This window comes from Fundulus heteroclitus, chromosome 11 (assembly GCF_011125445.2).
Source record: "Fundulus heteroclitus isolate FHET01 chromosome 11, MU-UCD_Fhet_4.1, whole genome shotgun sequence".
NCBI classification, from domain to species: Eukaryota; Metazoa; Chordata; class Actinopteri; order Cyprinodontiformes; family Fundulidae; genus Fundulus; species Fundulus heteroclitus.
In genome coordinates this window covers 34,860,985-34,880,254 of record NC_046371.1, presented here as the reverse complement: position 1 = coordinate 34,880,254, position 19,270 = coordinate 34,860,985, and the positions used below count along the sequence as shown (strand labels likewise).

At 44.4% G+C, this 19,270-nt stretch overlaps 1 protein-coding gene across 13 annotated transcripts in view; it reads right to left on the bottom strand.

The window, feature by feature from the left end:
• Nucleotides 1-19,270, bottom strand: part of auts2a (activator of transcription and developmental regulator AUTS2 a) — a 436,359-nt gene that overhangs the window by 38,829 nt on the left and 378,260 nt on the right. For all 13 annotated transcript variants that reach the window (XM_036143442.1, XM_036143441.1, XM_036143446.1 and 10 more), the window contains one exon: nt 631-679. In XM_036143442.1, the coding sequence (XP_035999335.1) occupies nt 631-679 (49 nt within the window). The remainder of the gene's footprint in view (nt 1-630; nt 680-19,270) is intronic.

Genomic DNA, 19,270 nt, shown 5'->3' with positions numbered 1-19,270 from the left:
GACGATAACTGTGTCAAAATGTCAAGCTGCTTCTCAGTTTTGCTCTGCCAGGGTTAAATGGATTATATGTGTGACATCTGTTTAGAATAACAATACAGCCTTATGGGGTAGAGATGCACCAACCCGGCTTTTCTAGGCCAATAGCCGGTTTTCCAAAAAAACGTTTAAAGGTCTGTCTTGCCAATTCTGATTCTGACCAATTTTTAAAGGGATCTAAAACATAAAACAGCACAAATTGGCAGCAGGTTAATGTTCTGGGGTAATCCAATAGAAAAAAAAAAGAATGACAAGGTTCCCCATTTATGCATCAAAGCATGTGTTCCCAACCCATATCAGATTTCTTTGTTAAACTCAAAAACTTTAAACAAAATCAAGATCTTGGAAAATGCATTTCATAGTATGATCAATTTAATCTATTGGACAAAGAAAATTCAAAACTGAGAGAATATGATCGGGTGATCACCGATCAGAGCTGGTTAAAATTGGCAGAATTCAGTCTTTGGCTGTTTGATTGGTGCATCTGACAGAGCACCTTGAGAACGTATAACCTTCAAGAGTATCAGCAAGACCATGATGCACCTGCACCTTCACAGACACATTTAATAACAGTGAGAAAAAAAAAGTCTGTACCTTTAGCTGTAGCTGTGCTGAAAAATTTCTCTGAACTGGCATCGGAAACCTAGAAAAGATAAGAAGTAAATTAGCAAAAATGATGTAAAGTACAAAATTATTTTTCAACCGAACCATTTCAAAGCCATTGTTCACATGTGCAGGAGTGTTCCTTCTGAGAAAACATTAGGCTAGGGTTAGGTCCTCTCCCTATCTCTTGGCACTTAATGTAGGCAGCTGTTAAAATATTACACAAAGAAATGGGACTCTTCTTGAAGAAGCTGAAACATCAGTTTATATCGATTCCTACCATGTAAACTTTTGCGGCAAAAATTGCCCAAATATGCCACAAAAGAACTTCATGTAGCAGACATGAGGAGACACAACGTTTTATGCTTGTTAAAAAAAATAACAGAGAAGTTATTAAATGTCACCTGTGAAATAAATCCACTTCAATCTATTTAAAATGTTTTTTATTTATTTACGGTATACGGTTGCTCCAATATTGCAAACGTGGTACATACAATTACTTAAAGTACGCTGATAAATGTTTAAGTATGTTAATGTTTCACATTTATACATTTATTTTTCTAGAGCAATACATCAGAAAACATCAAAAATAATAATTTGTTGTTTCTGTCTTTCTGTTCTTATGACAGCATATTTTAAACAAAGAAATAATATGGGATTTTGTTCCTGGTCTTCTGAGAAGCGCTAAAAATTATGTAAAGCTAAATACATTTATGTGCATCAAATTACAATTTATGTTATTTTTTGTCATATTAAAATAATATAGAATTGAAAAAATATATTTCTCATATATTTTTAACATGGTTTACCAATAATTAACAGTAATACCAAATATTATATATTTCAGAACACTTTATACATAGAAGTGTTCTTTCTGCCATCAGTGCATGTTAACGGGGAACATTAACATGCACTATATATATATATATATATATATATATATATATATATATATATATATATATATATAATTTCTAGACCCAGCTCCTACCCCTTTCTTTCCAAATGGTGCCTTGGAAAATCTGGTTTTAAGAGTTGGAAAGCTGTGTCCCTGCAGCAAAAACAATTGGGACGGCCTGGCTGTTAAAAACACAGGGCTGTGTGCTAAAAGTGTTTAAATGGGTAAAATGGATTCAGCCTAAACATAGCACAGTGACTAAATATACAGCACAGTTTTAGAGAAAATTGTAATTAAATGACTTAATGTCACAGGATAAGACTGTATATAATGCTGGTTTTTAATCGTTTTCAAGCCAACTAGGAGCGGAACACGTTCAAAAACAAAACAAGCTGTTCTTCCCGTTCCCACCACTTGGTGGCACTGTTGCTCCGCGACAAGACAAGCCGATCTGCGTAAAGCTCCCCGGCAGAGCACCAGCAGGGACGGCGTATTAGAAGGAAATGTGCAGCGATGGGGATTTAAACCCGAATTAAACAACAAAAGCTTCATGTGTTTCGAAAGCACAAAGAATAGCCGCGTTCACACCAAAAGCGCTGAAGTAAAAGTAACTTATAGATTCGATCTTTGGAGAGAAGGGAAAGAAACGGAACAACCAACACCCGTAAAGCTTTATCAGAGAAGAAATCTGACCCGAGTGCATTCTCTAAATGTAATGCATTTCTAATAGCTGTTTTGGAGGGAATATTAACTGCAGGATTTAAGCGAAAATGTCAAACACAACGGATTTTAGCGCAGCTTGGTACTGCGCCCACTGACAGTTGCATGCGCACTGTGCTGCGGCTCAGGCGGCATCAGCCGCAAAGTATTGTTGCAAATTCCAATTAAAAATAATAAGACTTGTAATATACCGTTGTGTCCTTAAATACGTGTCATGCATTAATTCACAAAATCCAATATGCAAGCAATAAACTGACTGATGTTTCTATTCGGGGAAGATCATTTTGCCACAAATGAGACAATACGCAGGTAAAAACAGCGCTCATACCTGTGATTTGGTAAGATTACAAAAAAAAAAAAAAAAGCAGAAAAGTGAGACTTTACTTTGTTTGGAAATACAGTCCCGCTTCACATTCTGCTTTTTAAAGAATATAATCCACACAGGAGGCGGTGAAGTCTATTCCCTTAAAACGGAGCACAGCCATGCAGACGACAAGCCTTTCCAAGAAAGAAGAATCCACAGCCGCTCGCAGCTACTGCGCTTTTTGGACAAAGGGAACCATGCGTCCGCTCGGCAGAGCTCCTGCAACAGCAGCGGAGCGACAGAAATTCAAAAATCCCTGCTTCCCGACTTCTTCTTCCTTTATCGGGGCGCAGCGGGCTTGTTCCCGTTTATTCTCCTGTCGGAAGTATCCGTGAGTGAGAGAGGGAGAGAGAGGTAACAATCAGGATCCGGGAGGGTCTGAGCGCGGAGACGGAGCGCAGCAAAGCGATCCAACAAAAGCGCACAGCCAGCTTCCTTCTGCAGAGACGGGTGGAGGCGAACCGGAGAGGAAAGCACTCACACGCTCGCTGAAGCTGCGTGTTCTTTCTAAAACGGTTTCCCGATCATGGGCGCGCAGCAGCCTCTCACCATCCGATTCCAAGAAGCTGACAAACTCCCATTCATCCAGCGAGTTGCTGCTCCCGCTGCCCGCACGACCGGGTCCTCCCACTTCCTGATTTCCAGGCGGACTCGGATCCAGCCTCAGTAGCACTCCTTCAAAGGATAAACACACTCGTGTGTCTGGGCTTCCGAAAAGCTTCGGCTCAAGGCGCACGGCAGTCTTTTTGCGTATAAGGCGCGCAAAAGGAGTCACAGCAGCGCTCCTGAGGTACATAAGGAGACAGAGAGAAGGGGGCTGGGAGGAGAGAGGGAGGGGAGAGCTAGGGTAGAAAGATATTCTTTCACTTCGTACCGAGTGAGATGATGTCAGCCGCTAATGAATTCCCCAGCAGGGTGCTGCTACCGTGAGAGGAGGAAAAACAAAACGCTCCTTTATGAGCAGCATCCACCTCCTTGCAGCCCACTGGCGCTGTCTTCCAGTTGTATCAGCTGCCAGAGCGCTGGCCTGGAGGCAGGTCAGCAGGGAAAATAGAGACACTGAGTCATTCAGCCTTCCAGTCTGTGTTTTAGGCTCTCCACATCCCACTGTGACAGAACCTCCTGCTCAGAAACAACAGACCCAAATCTGCCCTGGAGGGGTAAATACTTGGTAACTTTACCAAATCCTGGAGGCTTGGTTTTCCTCAGGAGTTTCGACGGCAAGAACCCTTTCAAGAAACCGTTTTCCGGGGTCTTTCTTCCCCCACTGCTGTACATCTTACAGGTTGTGTAATAAGAATTAAATAGTTGTCTGGGAGGAAAGAGGAAAAATCCAATAGATCCAAAGTACAGAGGTGTTTGGCAGCTCTACCTGAACAACTTCAGAGCAGAAAACAGACTTAGCTCAGACCACGATGCTGATGGATTTTATGGTAATGAAGACGCTAAGTTTGGCTGGCTGGGTTCAGCCAAAAAACAAACAAAAAAAAAGAAAACCACGAGAAACTAGGGTTAAGACTTGGATAAAAGACCAGATGAAGCTCTGCTCCTTGGTTCATCTTGGGTCAAAGTCTGGCCACCCAGGTTCAGGAAGAAAGACCAGTGAAACAAACAACCAGCTTCCTGATGAACTTGGCCTGTGGATAAATCTTTGAGCTCCACACGGCCAAGGACTCTTGCATCCGTAGAAGAAATGCTATAAATATTTTTTTAAACAATTGGTAAACATACTAACGGCGGTTTTATGTAATTAGACCACATCGATTCTCATGTTTGCGGCTGTGAGAGGGGTGACACACCAAGACCGTGCTGCGGTTTGGCTTCAAAAGGACGTCAACGGCGGCTTGCTAATATGTATTTATACGGCTGCTGCTAACAGAAAATGGCTACCAGTCCTTCTCAGGGCTCTGTGCAGCAGCGGCAATGAACAAGCTGCTGTTCTCCATTTTATACGGTCATTATCAGATTTGAGACCAACCACAAGTCTGTGATTACAGCCACACTGCCAAACAATTGGCGTCCGGATCTCACACGGCGCATTATTTTGATTTTGAATGAAATGCTGACAAAGAAGAGAACGCACGCACGCACACACGCATGCACGCACGCACGCACACGCACACGCACACGCACACACACACACACACACACACACACACACACACACACACACACACACACACACACACACACACACAAGCCTGCGTGGTTTCACATGGAAAAACAGTGTCTGTGGAAGGGAGCGAGAGACTGAGATCAAACACAACGTCTGCATTTGTGCTATGTATCTCCGTAATTGCTGTCTGGGCATGCAAGTTCTGTCTATAGACCATCGGCTTCATGCTGACATTTTGTCATCTTTTATTCTGTTTTCTGAACGTTGGTTCCCAACTTCAAAGAAACCACACTCGTGTTTGCCTCCCCCCCCCAACCAGGGTTTAATTTTACAGGAACTCTCTGAGATTACAATCGCAGGGGACTGGTTTGGCTTCATGAGCCTGCCTGCCGTTATGACAGATCTCCCCCTCCACTGAAATCGTCCTGATAAGTGTAACATGAGCGCTGGCGGTTAAAAGCTTTTAGTACGTTTGCCTGCTGACTCCAGACTCTCTCTTTGCAGAGAACCCCCTCCAAAAATGAATTGCATCCTGAAGCTGACAAAGTCGTCACGAGAAGGGAGGCATGTGGGCACCTGAGAAGCAGATTCAGCTGGTAGTGACATACCTGGAAGAGGCCAAGTGTAGCAGCACCGAAAAAGACAAGGACGAACAGGATGAAAGAGTTGACAAGTAACACAGACTAGCTTTTCTTTGGTTTTCTCTCTACTGCAAGCGGTGGCATTTTATGTGGTCGTCATTGTGAAGAGGGACAGATGATGGATGAGGGAGGAACATCTGAAAAGTGTGTCTCATTTACGCAGATCCTCCTAAATAAGATCTGGTGCAAGTCATTGTCGGTGTACTAGGGAATACAGTCCTCCTGATTGTAATTTAATTTGAGTCTAAATCCAGCTGTTCTGTGAAGGTCTCAGTGCTTTGTTAGTGAACATTACTGAACAAACAGCATCACGAAGACCGAGGCTCAAAGCAGGGTTAGCTGTTAAAACAATATCTAAAGCTTTGAGCGTCTTACCAAGCACTGTGTAATCCATCATCTGCCAATGGAAAGATTACACTACTATCACAGACCTAATAAACACGCCCTTCCACCTACAGGCAGATGACGGGAGTCAGAGAGGAAATGAACTAACTCTGAGTGACTGGTTACACAACAACACCAACATATTAAAATCGGGAATCTTTTCCGTTTCTGTCAACACATCTACATGACCACATCTCAGTTGTGATCTCCTTGCACAAGACACCAGTAGAACCGCTAAAAACAGTGTGATTCCCCTGACACTCCACTAGTAGACGCTGTGTTTTTTGAAACCCAACATGTCCATGTGTACAAACCCTCCCTGCTTGATTTCTACTGAGTGCAGTCATACTGCGCGTGCGTCAGGGCTTCCTCATACAGGCAGGTCCAGTTTTTCCTGTGGACACGACAACGGAGACCAGGATGTTTTAATCCTCCCGATCTTGAACCCCTTTTTTAAACGTACGGCTTTCAGAGAAAATGTGCATCATTTTGGTGTACACACACAGTAGAAAAGCAACAAAACTTTTCCATTTCAACCAGAAAATGTCATGTGCACACAGGGCTTGCAGGACCATTCACAGCTTAAGTGGAAGAATTGTTGAAAAGGAATACACAGCCACGAGAGGACTAGATCTTTTATTTAAGGAAGAGTGGGAAAAAGAAAGCTGTTGCTGAAAGTTAGCTGTAAGAAGCCCAGTTCAACGTTTCCCAAAGGCTTGCCGTGTGGAAGAAGATGCCTTTCATCAAAACTAGTCAAATGTTTTGGGCCTACATGCAAAATGTTTGGAGAAAATATATTGAACACCCCAGGACACACTGTCTCCCTGGTGAAACATGGTGGTAGCAGCATCGTGGTGAAAGAGTTGATTGGAAAATGGATGAAGCTAAATACAGAGCAGTCCTGGACAAACACCTGTAGAAAACAGTCCAATCTGAGCTGTTTTGCTAAGAATGGGCAAAAAAATATCTGATGTGTGTAGAGGAATAACAAGGTGATGTTTGAACAAGGCAACCTGAGGATAACTGGAGTCTCATTTGCATGCAGGTGTTTGCTAATAAAATGAAGCATTAGTATTACAGGAGAATGATAGTATTGCCTAGATGTTACTGAATGCTACTTATTAAAGCTGATCCTGTTTTTTACTGGAATCATACAGGCTGGAAATGAGGTTAGTGGAGTCGGAAATAAGCCGAGAAAAAAAGGATTCTGACAGGCGGAGTCCGTAAAACCTGTGGATCCCACGGTTCTGTGAGTAATGCTCCCTGATTATTCACGACCATCCATCCTAGCAACGCGACACAATGAAAGCAAGCGAACGCCCATGTTCTACGCCATACAGAGCTAACTAATCTGCTTTCTTCACGGCATTTTTACAAAAGGGATTTATTCACAAAAAACAAACAAATAATAATAATAAAAATAAAAACCTTCTAGGGATTAGAACATGTAGCAGCCAAACAGCGTGAGGCCATAATTCATCGTGTTTCAGGGGCTGTGTGGACCCAGATTAATAAACGATGCTGTATGCTGCTGATAGACAATCAAATCAGTTTCACAAGGACACGTCAAATTAATCCTCCACCTCTCAGAGAAGGAGGTGGGCTTAGATCCTACCCTGCTTGTTGCTTGACATCAGCTGACTTCACAGCACAGAACTGTGAAATATCTCTAATTGCACGCCTACAAACCCACACGCTTCCACTTGCCAACATCCCCTCCTCTCCCAGTCATTCGAAGGCGGCGTCTGATGGTTGTGTTTATTTCTATTAATTTCTATTGTGTTATATTCACACGTTTTTGTTTCTTTTTTCATCCCCAAACTCGCCCCATCCGACCTTATCTCCTCGAACCTTCAGCGGTTTGTCAATGACAACTGGCTCTAATCTCTCCCCCCTCCTGACAAGCACCACTGACAGGCCCTTTCTTCCCGGTTCCTCAGACACATAGTCAGACATAAATTAATCTGTCACTCATCGCGAGTATTAATGCGGGGATGACACACAGCCCCGCGCGCAAAACACACACACTGACAAACTGTAACACAAACTGGGACACTCGCGCTCGAGCAGAGAGGAGGGAAGCTTTTGGAAAAAGTTGACAGCCTTTTCTGTAAAAAAAAGAAAAAAAAAAAGAATCATCAATCAAGCATCTTGACGGAGAGAAAGAGAAATCTGAGAGGCCTTGAAAGATGTGACCTGCATCCTGGGAACATTAAGACTGACGGACGCAGGGCGGGGAATGTCGATGAGATCCGATGGTTGTGCCTCTAAGAGCAGATCCTTTGTTACATTAAAGCTTCCAGAGATATCCAACTCAAATCACGTCAGACAGTTGAGCTGCAGAGAAGTATTTCTTCCGGTTGTTAAAAGCCTGCAGAGACCGCGTTATCTGCGTATCCGTATCTGCCTATCTCCCCGCGGCCTCTGAGAGCGAGCCGAGGCCGCAGGAGTTCAAGATAAATGGCCTGATCAATGGCGGACATTATCTGTATCTGGAAGACAATAATCAGATCCAGTCGACGTTGCATGCTCAGAAAGGAGCGGCCTGTCAGCGGGAACAAACCAGCTGTGCCGGCCATCAGTCTAAAGTCGCCGCTGTAGGAGTCACTTTGCAAAACAACGCAGACAAGAAAATTGCTTTAACCTTTTCTGGCAAAAATGCTTCAATTCCATCACGAATGCTACACCCCCCCCCCCCCCCCCCCACACACACACACACACACACACTGAACACCTCCACACCCTTTCACCACTACTTTGCCCAGTCAAAAGAAAAATGCGAGACCCTTTTGCCTAAAATTACAGACGTCGCTGAGGAATGCAGGCTGTGGGCTACAATGCCGTGGATAATTTCAGACCACTCAGTCACTCTGTGTGCTTCTTACACAAAGGAGAATATGGGCTGTCTGCCTCAAAACAAGTGTGGCCTCTTTTTTAAGCATGACTTGTATCAAAAATGTTTTTTTTTTATTTTTTATTCTTATTTCATGTCATCATTTTTAACTCTGAAATTGAAGCTAAATCATTTTGGAGGCAGAACCTAGTGTGTGTATGACCCCTTTTTAAGATAATGTGTACTGTGGCTTACAGAAGTATCCACAAACCTTAAACTTTTTCATAGTTCGTCACTTCATAACTTTACAATTCGATTGGTTTTATTGGGATTTGATGCGAAAGAATGACACAAGTGGTGCAAGACAGGCCGGGTGAGGAAAACGTGAATTGGAGAAGCAGCCAAGAGGCACGTTGTAGCTTTGGAGGAGCTGCAGCAATACACAGCTCAGGTTGAAAAGGGAGAACACTCTTGGTTGTGCACGATCCAAATTTGACCTTCCAGCAGAACAATGAAATGGAGTTGCCAGAGCAACAATGGAATGATTTGGATCAAAATATTGATGCATTCAAACGGTGTAGTCAAAGTCTGGGTTGAAGCTAAATTGAGAATCTGTTTCAAGTTTTTAAAGTAGATGCTTACAGATGCTCTCCATCCAATCCTAATGCATTTTATAGATAATTCTTTCTGCTGTACCATCTAGAAACAGATGGCAACGTTAAAAAGTTAGCTCTGCTTGTCATATATTCATTGATCCTTTTTAACAGGTAGAATGTAATCCAGATGCCATTTTTAGTTTTAAGACAAAAACAGGAGCACTGTCAGCATCCCTCAATGGGAACCCAGTTTTTACAGAGAAGCTGAGTGGAGCCACGTCCCAGACAGAAAGTTTCCTAACAGATAAAACGCATCACTGCAAAGCCCCAGCTTTAATTTTTCTCTGTAATCTGCATGTCTTTATATTGGTGAAGACCCACCAGACATCCCTTCCACCCCTCATGAGCCCTTGATTTGATTCTAACGAAGAGCAACTGTGCTGGCAGGGATAATATTTTCCTTTTTTTGTTTCTTTTTCCCCCCCCCCCTGCGATCCAAGGGGATCAAGGGAGGGCAGGGAGATAAAGGAGGAGGAACTAAAGAGGAAAGGAGTACAGAAGAAGACACAACGGGAGGAGACGAGGAGAGACAGAATAGATGGAGAGAGAGAAGGAGCCAAACAGGGTGGAAACCGAAGGGAAAGAAACAACCCGCTGGGTCTTTTAGAAAGGAAATGGATACAAGAAAGCACTAAAGAAATCACTGCTAAGGTGTTGGGGTAAAATTTTCCAACTCCCCCCCCCAGACACACACACACAGCGATTTGCAGTGCTGGGAGACTACGGTCAGGGGGATTAGGCTCTCTGAAACGCTCTGTCAAGACCATTCTGTCAGGCACCAATGGAGGCAGTCTCAGCCACCCCCAGTGCAATCCCTATATGCTCCTTTCAAACAAGCCTCTTCAAGGCTCTCTCTGTACTCAACAGCGCCAGAGTGGGGGCCGATGATAGGCTCTCTGGGGGATACAAGACGGGGCCCCGGACTTCAAAAGGCAGCAGGGTGACAGACAGCAGGGAGGTCCCAGCCCATCCTCCCACAACCCCCCTCTGCACTGTCACCGACCTCCTCTCTGTCTGCCTCCTCTCAGAGTATCCGCAGCCCACCTTCAGTACCAATCGCTGAGGGGGTTCTGGTGGCATTTTTGCGAGCTAAATAAGGCTGTTGTTCCCTCCCATGTAGCCTCCCTTCTGCGGGAGGCTACATGGGAAGCAAAGAAATTTGAAGTTCAGACCCTTTTTATGGCACACAGAAGGAAAGATATCTGGGACACCAGAATGAAAAGGTGGCCAGAGCCTTTAGTCCTGGGACTAAAGACATATCAGGTAATCTGTGTTGTGTCTGTAAGATCTCCCCATAGGGTTACCACTCAGCTCTAAAATTCTTCTCTGCGTTGGTTCCTCCAGACGAAAGGGACGTTTGTCCTACAGCTGAAGAAGCTTCTGAGTGTCTGCTGGGGAACCCAGGGTACAACCACGTCCAGATTCACCAGGTTGACCTAGAAGTCGTTCCCCTCTCTGTAACACTAGATCAGGGAAGACTGGCCGAACTAGGCAAAGACTTTGAGTGGCTGCAGACCGGCAGAGTTTGATCAGTTGATCGCTTCCTTTCCCCGGGTGCTGGCTCAGCCGTGGAAACGTCGGCGGATGTTTTATGACCTACATGTGAAGCAGGTTGCAGGCCAAAGACTGGGGCCACAGCGGGGCTGCAGGGGGTCTGTCTGTTACAAGAACAGGGAGGCCCTTTCCACTTTGAAGCCGTGTATATTTAAATATTTCATGACCCCCTCATCTCCAGCCCCTTTTATCGGATTTATGCTCTGGCTCGAGGCTGCCTTTCATTAACAGCACAGCAAGAGAGGGGCTGGTAACCATCTAAGGCCCCTGTCAGCAAGGCAGATCTGAGGGAGCTTCTCCCATAACAACGCCCTTTTGGCACTCACCATATCTGCAAGATGATCTTGTTAAATGCTAGTAACAATTACACCAATTACAGATAAGCTTAAGTGTGTCAAAGACACATGATGTTTACAAGGATTAGCATGCAGCGTTATCAGCAGGGATGGTAATCAAGGCTCGTGCCTGGTGTTTCACAAGATCACAGGGCTCTTTATCTGTCAGTATCGATAAAGAGCCACCAGCTGAAGACGGACCAGAGCGGAGCTGTCATGTTCGGCACCATTTCTCTACTGCAAATACATTACTGAAAATTAGCTGCTAACCAAAATCGGAAGATTTTTCCACTAAATCAACAATGATCATTGATCGGCAGGACACCTGGTTACCTAAGCGCGCTCAGTCAATTAGTGAGGAAGAATCCCTGTTAGATGCCAGGGTTAGTTTAAAATGTCAGCTCTATAATGATTTTATCTTTGTTTCAAAATAATCACAACAATCAGTTTTATTGAAACTGCTGTCACACAGTGGGATGTTGTCCCTGATCCAAAGATAAGAGATGGATGATCATTTAGAGAAACAGTTCAAAACCTTTGCTTATATCTTTTAACATTATTGTCTTTAATGAGAAATTCAGAGAGGTTTACATCGGCCCAGGTAGGTCAAAGCATACCTACAGAGACATAAATGTGATATCAACAGTTTGGATGCGTTTAAGGTCACAATCAGTCAGAAAGAGTGCGGGACTCTGCTACTGCACTCGGTACTACTCTCAGAATTAGGAATCAGGTTTTTAAGCCATGAGGTGGAGCTCAGCGTAGGCCAGTAGATTTCCACGAGGGTGCATGGCCGCTCAGTGTGGGACATCAGCGCAGATAGGCATCCGTAGCACTAGCGATCATTCCATAAGGCTCTGGTTGTCTGCTTGTAATAGAGATGCCTTTGAGAGCAGCCTGCGTCTGGCCACAGGACACATTCCACGCTTTCCTCCACAAACTCTGAGCCGCTGTCAAGCACTAGGTCCTAAATGTGCACATTGTCAGGCCGCCCCACTGGCAGTGGCACTTCACAGTGGGGTTGTTTGAGTGGACACAGGATGCACACAGAGCATGCTCTCTCCCTCAAAATGTGTGTGATTCTTTGCAAGTGGGTGTCCTGTTTGCATTAATGCGATTGTGTCTAACAGAACGCGTGTGTGTGACACACAGACGGACAGAACAGTGAAGGCAACGCTAGCTGTTAGGGACTAGGACCTGTGGTTGTTTTTCAGCTCTGCTGTTTGGGTTTGCTGCCTGGTATCACAAAGGGCAATGACGGACCTCAGGTGCTCGGGGGCCATCGGGGACACAGCCAGCGCTAAGCCCAATCATCAGTGTCCGTCTTGGCTGGGCTTACCATGCAATGTGTTTACCAACACTAGCTTCAACAAGATGATCTGGGACAGCTTGCTGGCTCCTTCACTCTCTCTTTCTGTGACACACACACACACACACACACACACACACACACACACACACACACACACACACACACACACACACACACACACACACATAAGAGGATTTGCTCTGGTATCAGGGACAGGCAGTGTCACTTATCCGCAGAGCAAGCCGAGCAACTGCAAACAGCTTGACCCAAGCACACACGCCTGGATGCGCAGGTGGAAGCTCACAAACACACCTCTGCTTCTCAGCAGGAAGCTACGGTTTAGACAGGCATTAACAGTTTACTGTGAGTAGACAGGACATGGGTACCAGTATAAAGGTCTCAAACGGTCACGACATCAAAACCTCAATACCTTTCCTCCGGTTTTAATGAGGGGTGTAAATAGATCTCATGATATAAAAATGTTTTATGTCATACAAAGCACTATCCAGCTGTTGGTATGTGACCTTCTGACAAAATAAATGTGAGCTATACTTATGAGTGAAGGTGAGTGCTTTGACCTCAGCACCCTGTATCTACGTTTGAAGCTCTTTTGGAAGTAAAATAGGAAATAGCTCTTGGGTCGTTGCCCTGTTACCATGATGGAAGCAGCCAACAAAGACATCTGGAACTGTTAACGCTCGGTTACATACGTAGATGCTTTGTGTTGCAGCATGTGGGTCCTCAGAGAAAAATGGAACAGAGAACGAGTGACAGACAAGATATGAGTCTATTGTAAACACTGGCAATACCACAACTGGCTATATTTTGAGGCGCTGGAAAGGATATAGTTGGCTTCTGCTCTGTAGCGTCTTATTGGTGCTGACTGGTGCAGTCTGGACCGCATTCGATCATCTCTGGTTCTAAAATACTCAGACGGATCAGTCTTGAACTGGATAATTCTACATTGTTCAGAGATTCTTTAAAGCACAGTTCAATGTCTGGGAAACTTTATGACAACACAAAAATATAGCATTTTCTTTGCAGGTCACCAAAGAACAGGTGTTTGGAACGTGTGACGGCAGAGGACCTTGCTGTAGAGGTTACCCCTCAGGGAAGAGCGTTGGTGCCAGACAGCGAAAACAAGGAACTTCTACAAGAGGAATTAGACAAGCATAAAAACCACACTATATGGATCAGTCAAATATGTATTGGAAAACACTACATGGATTAAAATAAAGTATTTGATATGAGGACACTTTACCTTGTGAAAATATACACGTAAGAGTTTTAGTTGTCTGCAAAAATATTGTGAAAGTCCTGTCTTGTTCTCAGGACAAGGCCAATATTGTGCTTTTGCCTGGTGTAGAGCGTGAGCTATAATATTACAACCCCAGTTTAAAGTCTATTCAATAAAGTGCCAGAGAAAGTGCCGGATTTACCAGTGTTTTCTCCAGCTGCCGAAGCACAGCTGACCATCCTTCACGCTGATGGTCAGCTGGCTGAAAGAGGGCTGCTATGGTATGGAAACTACAGTAGCAACATTGATATCATGGTTGCTCTGTTTTAAAAGTACAGCTGAGAAGCAACAAGCCGTATGTGTTTAAATAGCTGAGTCCAGGCTGGTTATCCTATCTGCTTGGGTAGCCGGCTTGGGTAGGAACCTGAGCCTGAATAATTAATCCGCTGATATCGGCTGGTTATGGGCTTCTGGCATGATTTGTGTTTCCTTGAAGTCAAATCAAGATACTGTTACATTAACATATTAGCTTGTTAATATATTATTTTAGCCGCAGATCTTTTTAATATCTCATTTGCACGAGTAGATCCAATTGAGAAAGAGGGTCTCATTTTCCAGAAATAATTGAATAATCAGAATCAGCTTTATTTCAAAAAGTTTGATGGTACAAACAAGGAATTGAAATTCGGATGCAACACTTGCATCATGTAAAGAAACAGGCAGACAAATAGCAGTAAGCTGACATCAATTACAATCTAGAACAGAAAAGGTAAGAACAAGCGTCGTATGTACAGGGATTATTTTTTTCCATCAGTAGAATAGCTGGCTATCCTGACTGTAAGGTGTTCATCAGAGACACCGCCTGAGGATAGAAACTGGCTCTGTGTCGGCCCGCTTTAACCATCAGTGATCACTGGTGTTGAAGGTAAAAGTCTGAATAACCTGTGAGCAGAATTTGTTGGATTGACAACTATATTACCTCCTTGTTTTCTGACCCAGAACCTGTGCAGGTCATGGCTGGATGGACTGTCGGTTCTAATCATCCTCTCTGCAGTTTCATTGTTCTTTGCAGTTTGGACCTATCAAGTTTTCTGAATGAACCGAACCACACAGAGATCGATGAACACAAGACAGACTGGATGATGGCAGTGTAGAAGAGGATCACTAGCTCCTGTATGTCCTAAGTTGCCACAGGAAGTCCAGTCTCTGCTGGGTGTGACGACCAGCTCAGGTCCAGAGAAAGGGAGGTTCTTAGGAACTGGAAGTGATCCATGCTGGACAGAGTGTTGTTGGGCATAGTGATGGGGGCAGAGTGGGTGGGGCTCTCCTGAAGTCCACCATCGTTTGGACAGTCTTTAGCGGGTTCAGCTCCAGGTGGTTCTGTGCGCACCAGTGGACCAGCCGATCCACCTCCTGTCTGTCTGCAGACTCATCACAGTCCCAATGATCAGTAGTGTCTGTAATCCTCCGAAGAATCCTTGTTTGTTGCTTTTCTGTGTTGAATAAAACTAATTAGATCATTTGTCCTGTAATTTCAGTGAAACTGGAGTATTTCTACTCAAATTTTATCTCGCTGTGACAAACTCCTACTGGTTCATGTTTCTACTTCAGTTTGACAAGGACCAGACTGAATAAACCTACTTTAAAATGGACACATTGGTTTTAGCCAAATATAATTTCACTAGGAATTCGAACTTTGCATCAAACAACAAACTGCTGCAACTGGAGTTATACTAGTTTGCATTTGTTTTGCATATGTGGGATGTGATCTAACATGCACAACACCTGCAACCCGCAGCTGCTGTCTATTCATTTCATTGTTTTTTTTTTACTCTCTATGCAGCCACGTCGTTTCACAACATTTTTATGATGTGTCTTTATTGGCTCCTCCGTTTTAAACCTGCCCGTAAGCCAAAACAATAAGAGTGTGAATGGTCTGTTAGTTAAGGCAGTGCTAGCCATGTTTTCCTCAGCAGTGGACCGATTAGTCCGCTTCGATGGCCACATTGTTATGTGATAACAGAGGGCGGACGCTTGGCTGGCCCTGAGGAAGTCAATCAGCGTGAGTTCACTGACTCGCTGACCAGGAGTGTCTTTTAGCCATGCTTGACTGAGTCCAGGCTCTGACTTCGGTGGAGTCCCTGGTGTGCAGGGGAATGTAAGCGGGCCGGGGAGGCCGGCAAACACCTGTCATCCAGCAGCACTTCAGGCACAGTAATACCCGACACCGCTCATGAATTCACACACGCAGGGACCCACGTGCAGCACATGTGACACACTGACTGACCGGTACGTCCTGCACAAAGCCACATACTGCTGATATGCATATATGTAAGCATTCTAAATATCCACAACAGATGCGCGCAAAAACAGACACAATTAATCACGCCATCACACACAAGCACACACACAGTCGCTGAGTGGCGGAAGAGTCCTCCAGAGACCCCCGAGGTGACAGATGTGTCAAAACAACATATTGGTTTTGCTCCTTATTGCTGAGGTGTTGCTTTGTTCCTTCACCCTAAGAAGAAAAAAAAAATAACACAGAGGATGTGATTTTCTCTGCAGATTGCTGATGCATTTTTCACGAGTTACTCTGAAAACACCATGTTCCTCGACATTAAAAAGCAATTTAGCACTCGCAGGATTAAAAGCGCATGTTAAATTGAAGGCTACACTTGGTGTGGGCATGAAAAATTGAGCGGCTCCTTATATTAACCAGGGTGAGCGCTGCACACAGCATTTAGACGGAGGAAATGGAATCTTTTAGCATTACTAATTCATCCAGAGGAAAGCTGTGCTTGAGATGTTCACGACTCCACGGCTGAATGCGCTCATGCGGAGCTCTTCGGGGTGTCTTAGGATAATTGCATGTGGCGGTAGATGTCGTTCAGCAGAAAGTGTTAAATATAACATTATTTCATCAGTCATCTTTCAGTTTATCAAAGCAATACATGATCTGCTCCCTTAGACAAGCGGTGAACTGTCCTTGTAAAAACCTCATTCAACCAATCCACGCTCTGCCTCCACATTTATGCTCAGCGTCATGAGACCACTCACACTTTAATGTGACATCACTGATCTCTTCTCCAAATGATTTCAACCACAGTAGGTTGGACTTTTTCGTTGGGACGAAGAGAGCTGTGAGCCTGTGGGGGAAGGCAGACTAGACGCTCCTGTTCAAATGAGCTCTGATTCCACAATGTCCTCTAGTGTTTCCTCTCACTTAGAGAGAGAGAGAGAAAGAGAGCTGGAGGAGGGCAGAGGAACGAGCAGGATGAACACTCATTTAGTGGACCGTGGACCCACTTAAACATGATGATGGATGTTAATGATGCCCTTAATTACAGCTTCTAAAACGGCAATAATTACAATTCTTTTATAGCTCTTTATCCGGAGACAATCTTGATAATGACTGTCAAACTGATAAACAATGATTGTCAGCGTTTGACCTTTGAAAGTCCAGACCTAACAAAGCACTGCAGGGTGAGACAAGCACCTTGCTTTAGATTGTTTGCAACTATTAGTCAACAAACTACAGGGTCTGGCCTTTTAGGTGCAAATAAAGCTCGGAAAAGTGTGGTCTGCTTTTGTATTCAACCCCTTTTTTTTCAGCCTCCTAGTGACCCTAAATACGATCCAGTTCATTCAATTGCCTTCATAAATCACCTAATTAGTGAAAAGAGTCAACCTGTGTGAAGTTTAATTGCAGACAACCTCATTAAAGCCAAGGAAAGCACGAGATGGAGAAGAGAGCAATGCTTAATCCAGGGTCTGAAAATAGAAAGAGTGTGGCGTGTCTGCAAATTTACAAAGACCTAAACTGACAGGACAGACAGGGGGAGCATTAATCAAAGATGCAGCCATGATAAGGTGGGAGAAGCTGCAGAGATCCACACACATTAAATGGTGGAACCTGGTTACAGGACAACTATTGGTTAAGTACGTCACAAATCTGGCCTTTAAGGAGGAGCGGCACAAAAGGCTCATTTGCAGTTTGCCACAAGCCATGTAGCGGATACAGGAACCATTTGGAAGCAGGTGTCCTGGTAGGTTGGGACCAGAAAACTAACACCTGGGGATCACCCTGAATACACAATTACCAATGCAACATATGGTGGTGGCAGCATCATGCTGTTAGCATGTTTTTCTTCCTCAGGGATATGGGAGTTTGTTAGAGCAGATGGGAAGATGGATGGAAATAATATAAGGCTGCCTGGTAAAGATGGCAAAAGACTTGAACTTGGGGCAGATTTCCCCCTAAACATACAGCCAGAGCTACACTGGAATGAGTTAGTTCAAAGCATGCTCAGGTTTTACCACGGTCCAGTCAAAGCCCAGATGCAAATCCAATTACAAGTCTGTGGCAACACTTGAAAACTTATGCTCACAGATGTTGTGACACTTCTCAATTATACGCTAACACTCGTGGTTCATCACATAAAGTCCCAACAGATGCACTGAAGTTCGTGTGTGTGGTGTAAGGCGCTGTACACAGTTCACTTACTGGCCAAACTGCACATGTGCAAATCAAGCTCAGTCTTATATCACCATACAGGAAGCCTGGAAGGTTGGCCTGGCTCCACTGTCACATGGCACAGATTGCGCCTGTGTTACACCAAACGGCTGATAATGCAATCAAGCCGATTTGAAGCTCGATGATTCTCCAGTGCCTGCTGTAATGAGAGGAAAATGAAACCATTCCCTCAGTCTGACTGACGCTCTGATGGGGCCTTCATCCGCCAGAGAGAGGGAGCCAGACCGACAGAGAACGATACCAACAAACTCATCCATATTTAGCTACGAGTCTAGACAGAATCAAAGGGAAGGACAGCAATTTTGGGCACATGGCCCCACCTTTAAGCATGGAAACACAACAGGTGAAATATAGGAATCTGAAAAGACGAGTGCTGCGATAAATTCTGCACCTGTCATGCAAAATTATGTGGTATAGCTCTGTCCCTGCTCTGCTCTTTGGTCAGGGCTGTCGGTGCTTGTTTTGCGTGTGTGTGTGTGTGTGTGTGTGTGTGTGTGTGTATGTGTGTGTGTGTGACCCCTTGGTTCAGATCACTGCAGGATAATATTTCCTCCCAGGAACTGTGGATCTCGCTTTCACCCTTTCTCAGCAGTGATAGCTATCACTGTTGTTAATACAGCCTCGCAGGATGACACCTCACACACAGAGACGCACAGAATACAAAGACACGCCTACACACAACCTGAAAACAGTTTCAGCCCGCACCCCCCTGATCTTATCTTCTACTCAGATGAAAAACAGGCAGACCAATCCAGTCAGAGCAGCAGACGTTTGCTCTGAGCTGTGACACTGTGCCATCCTTACTTTGTGGATCAACCAATCAGTCTCTATCTCTCTGCTCAGCTGATGATTCATGACTGCCGGTCGGTGTGTCATCTCTAACAGCTTCTCACCTGTGATGATTTAGGTGAAATCTGAAAGGATTTGACCCCGGTGAGGAACAGTTTGGACAAGAAAAAGATCCAATATTTCATCCTAAACTTCATATGTCTGAGTACTGGACTGTAAGGGAAAGATGAGGCATCTACAAATGTATTTGTATCC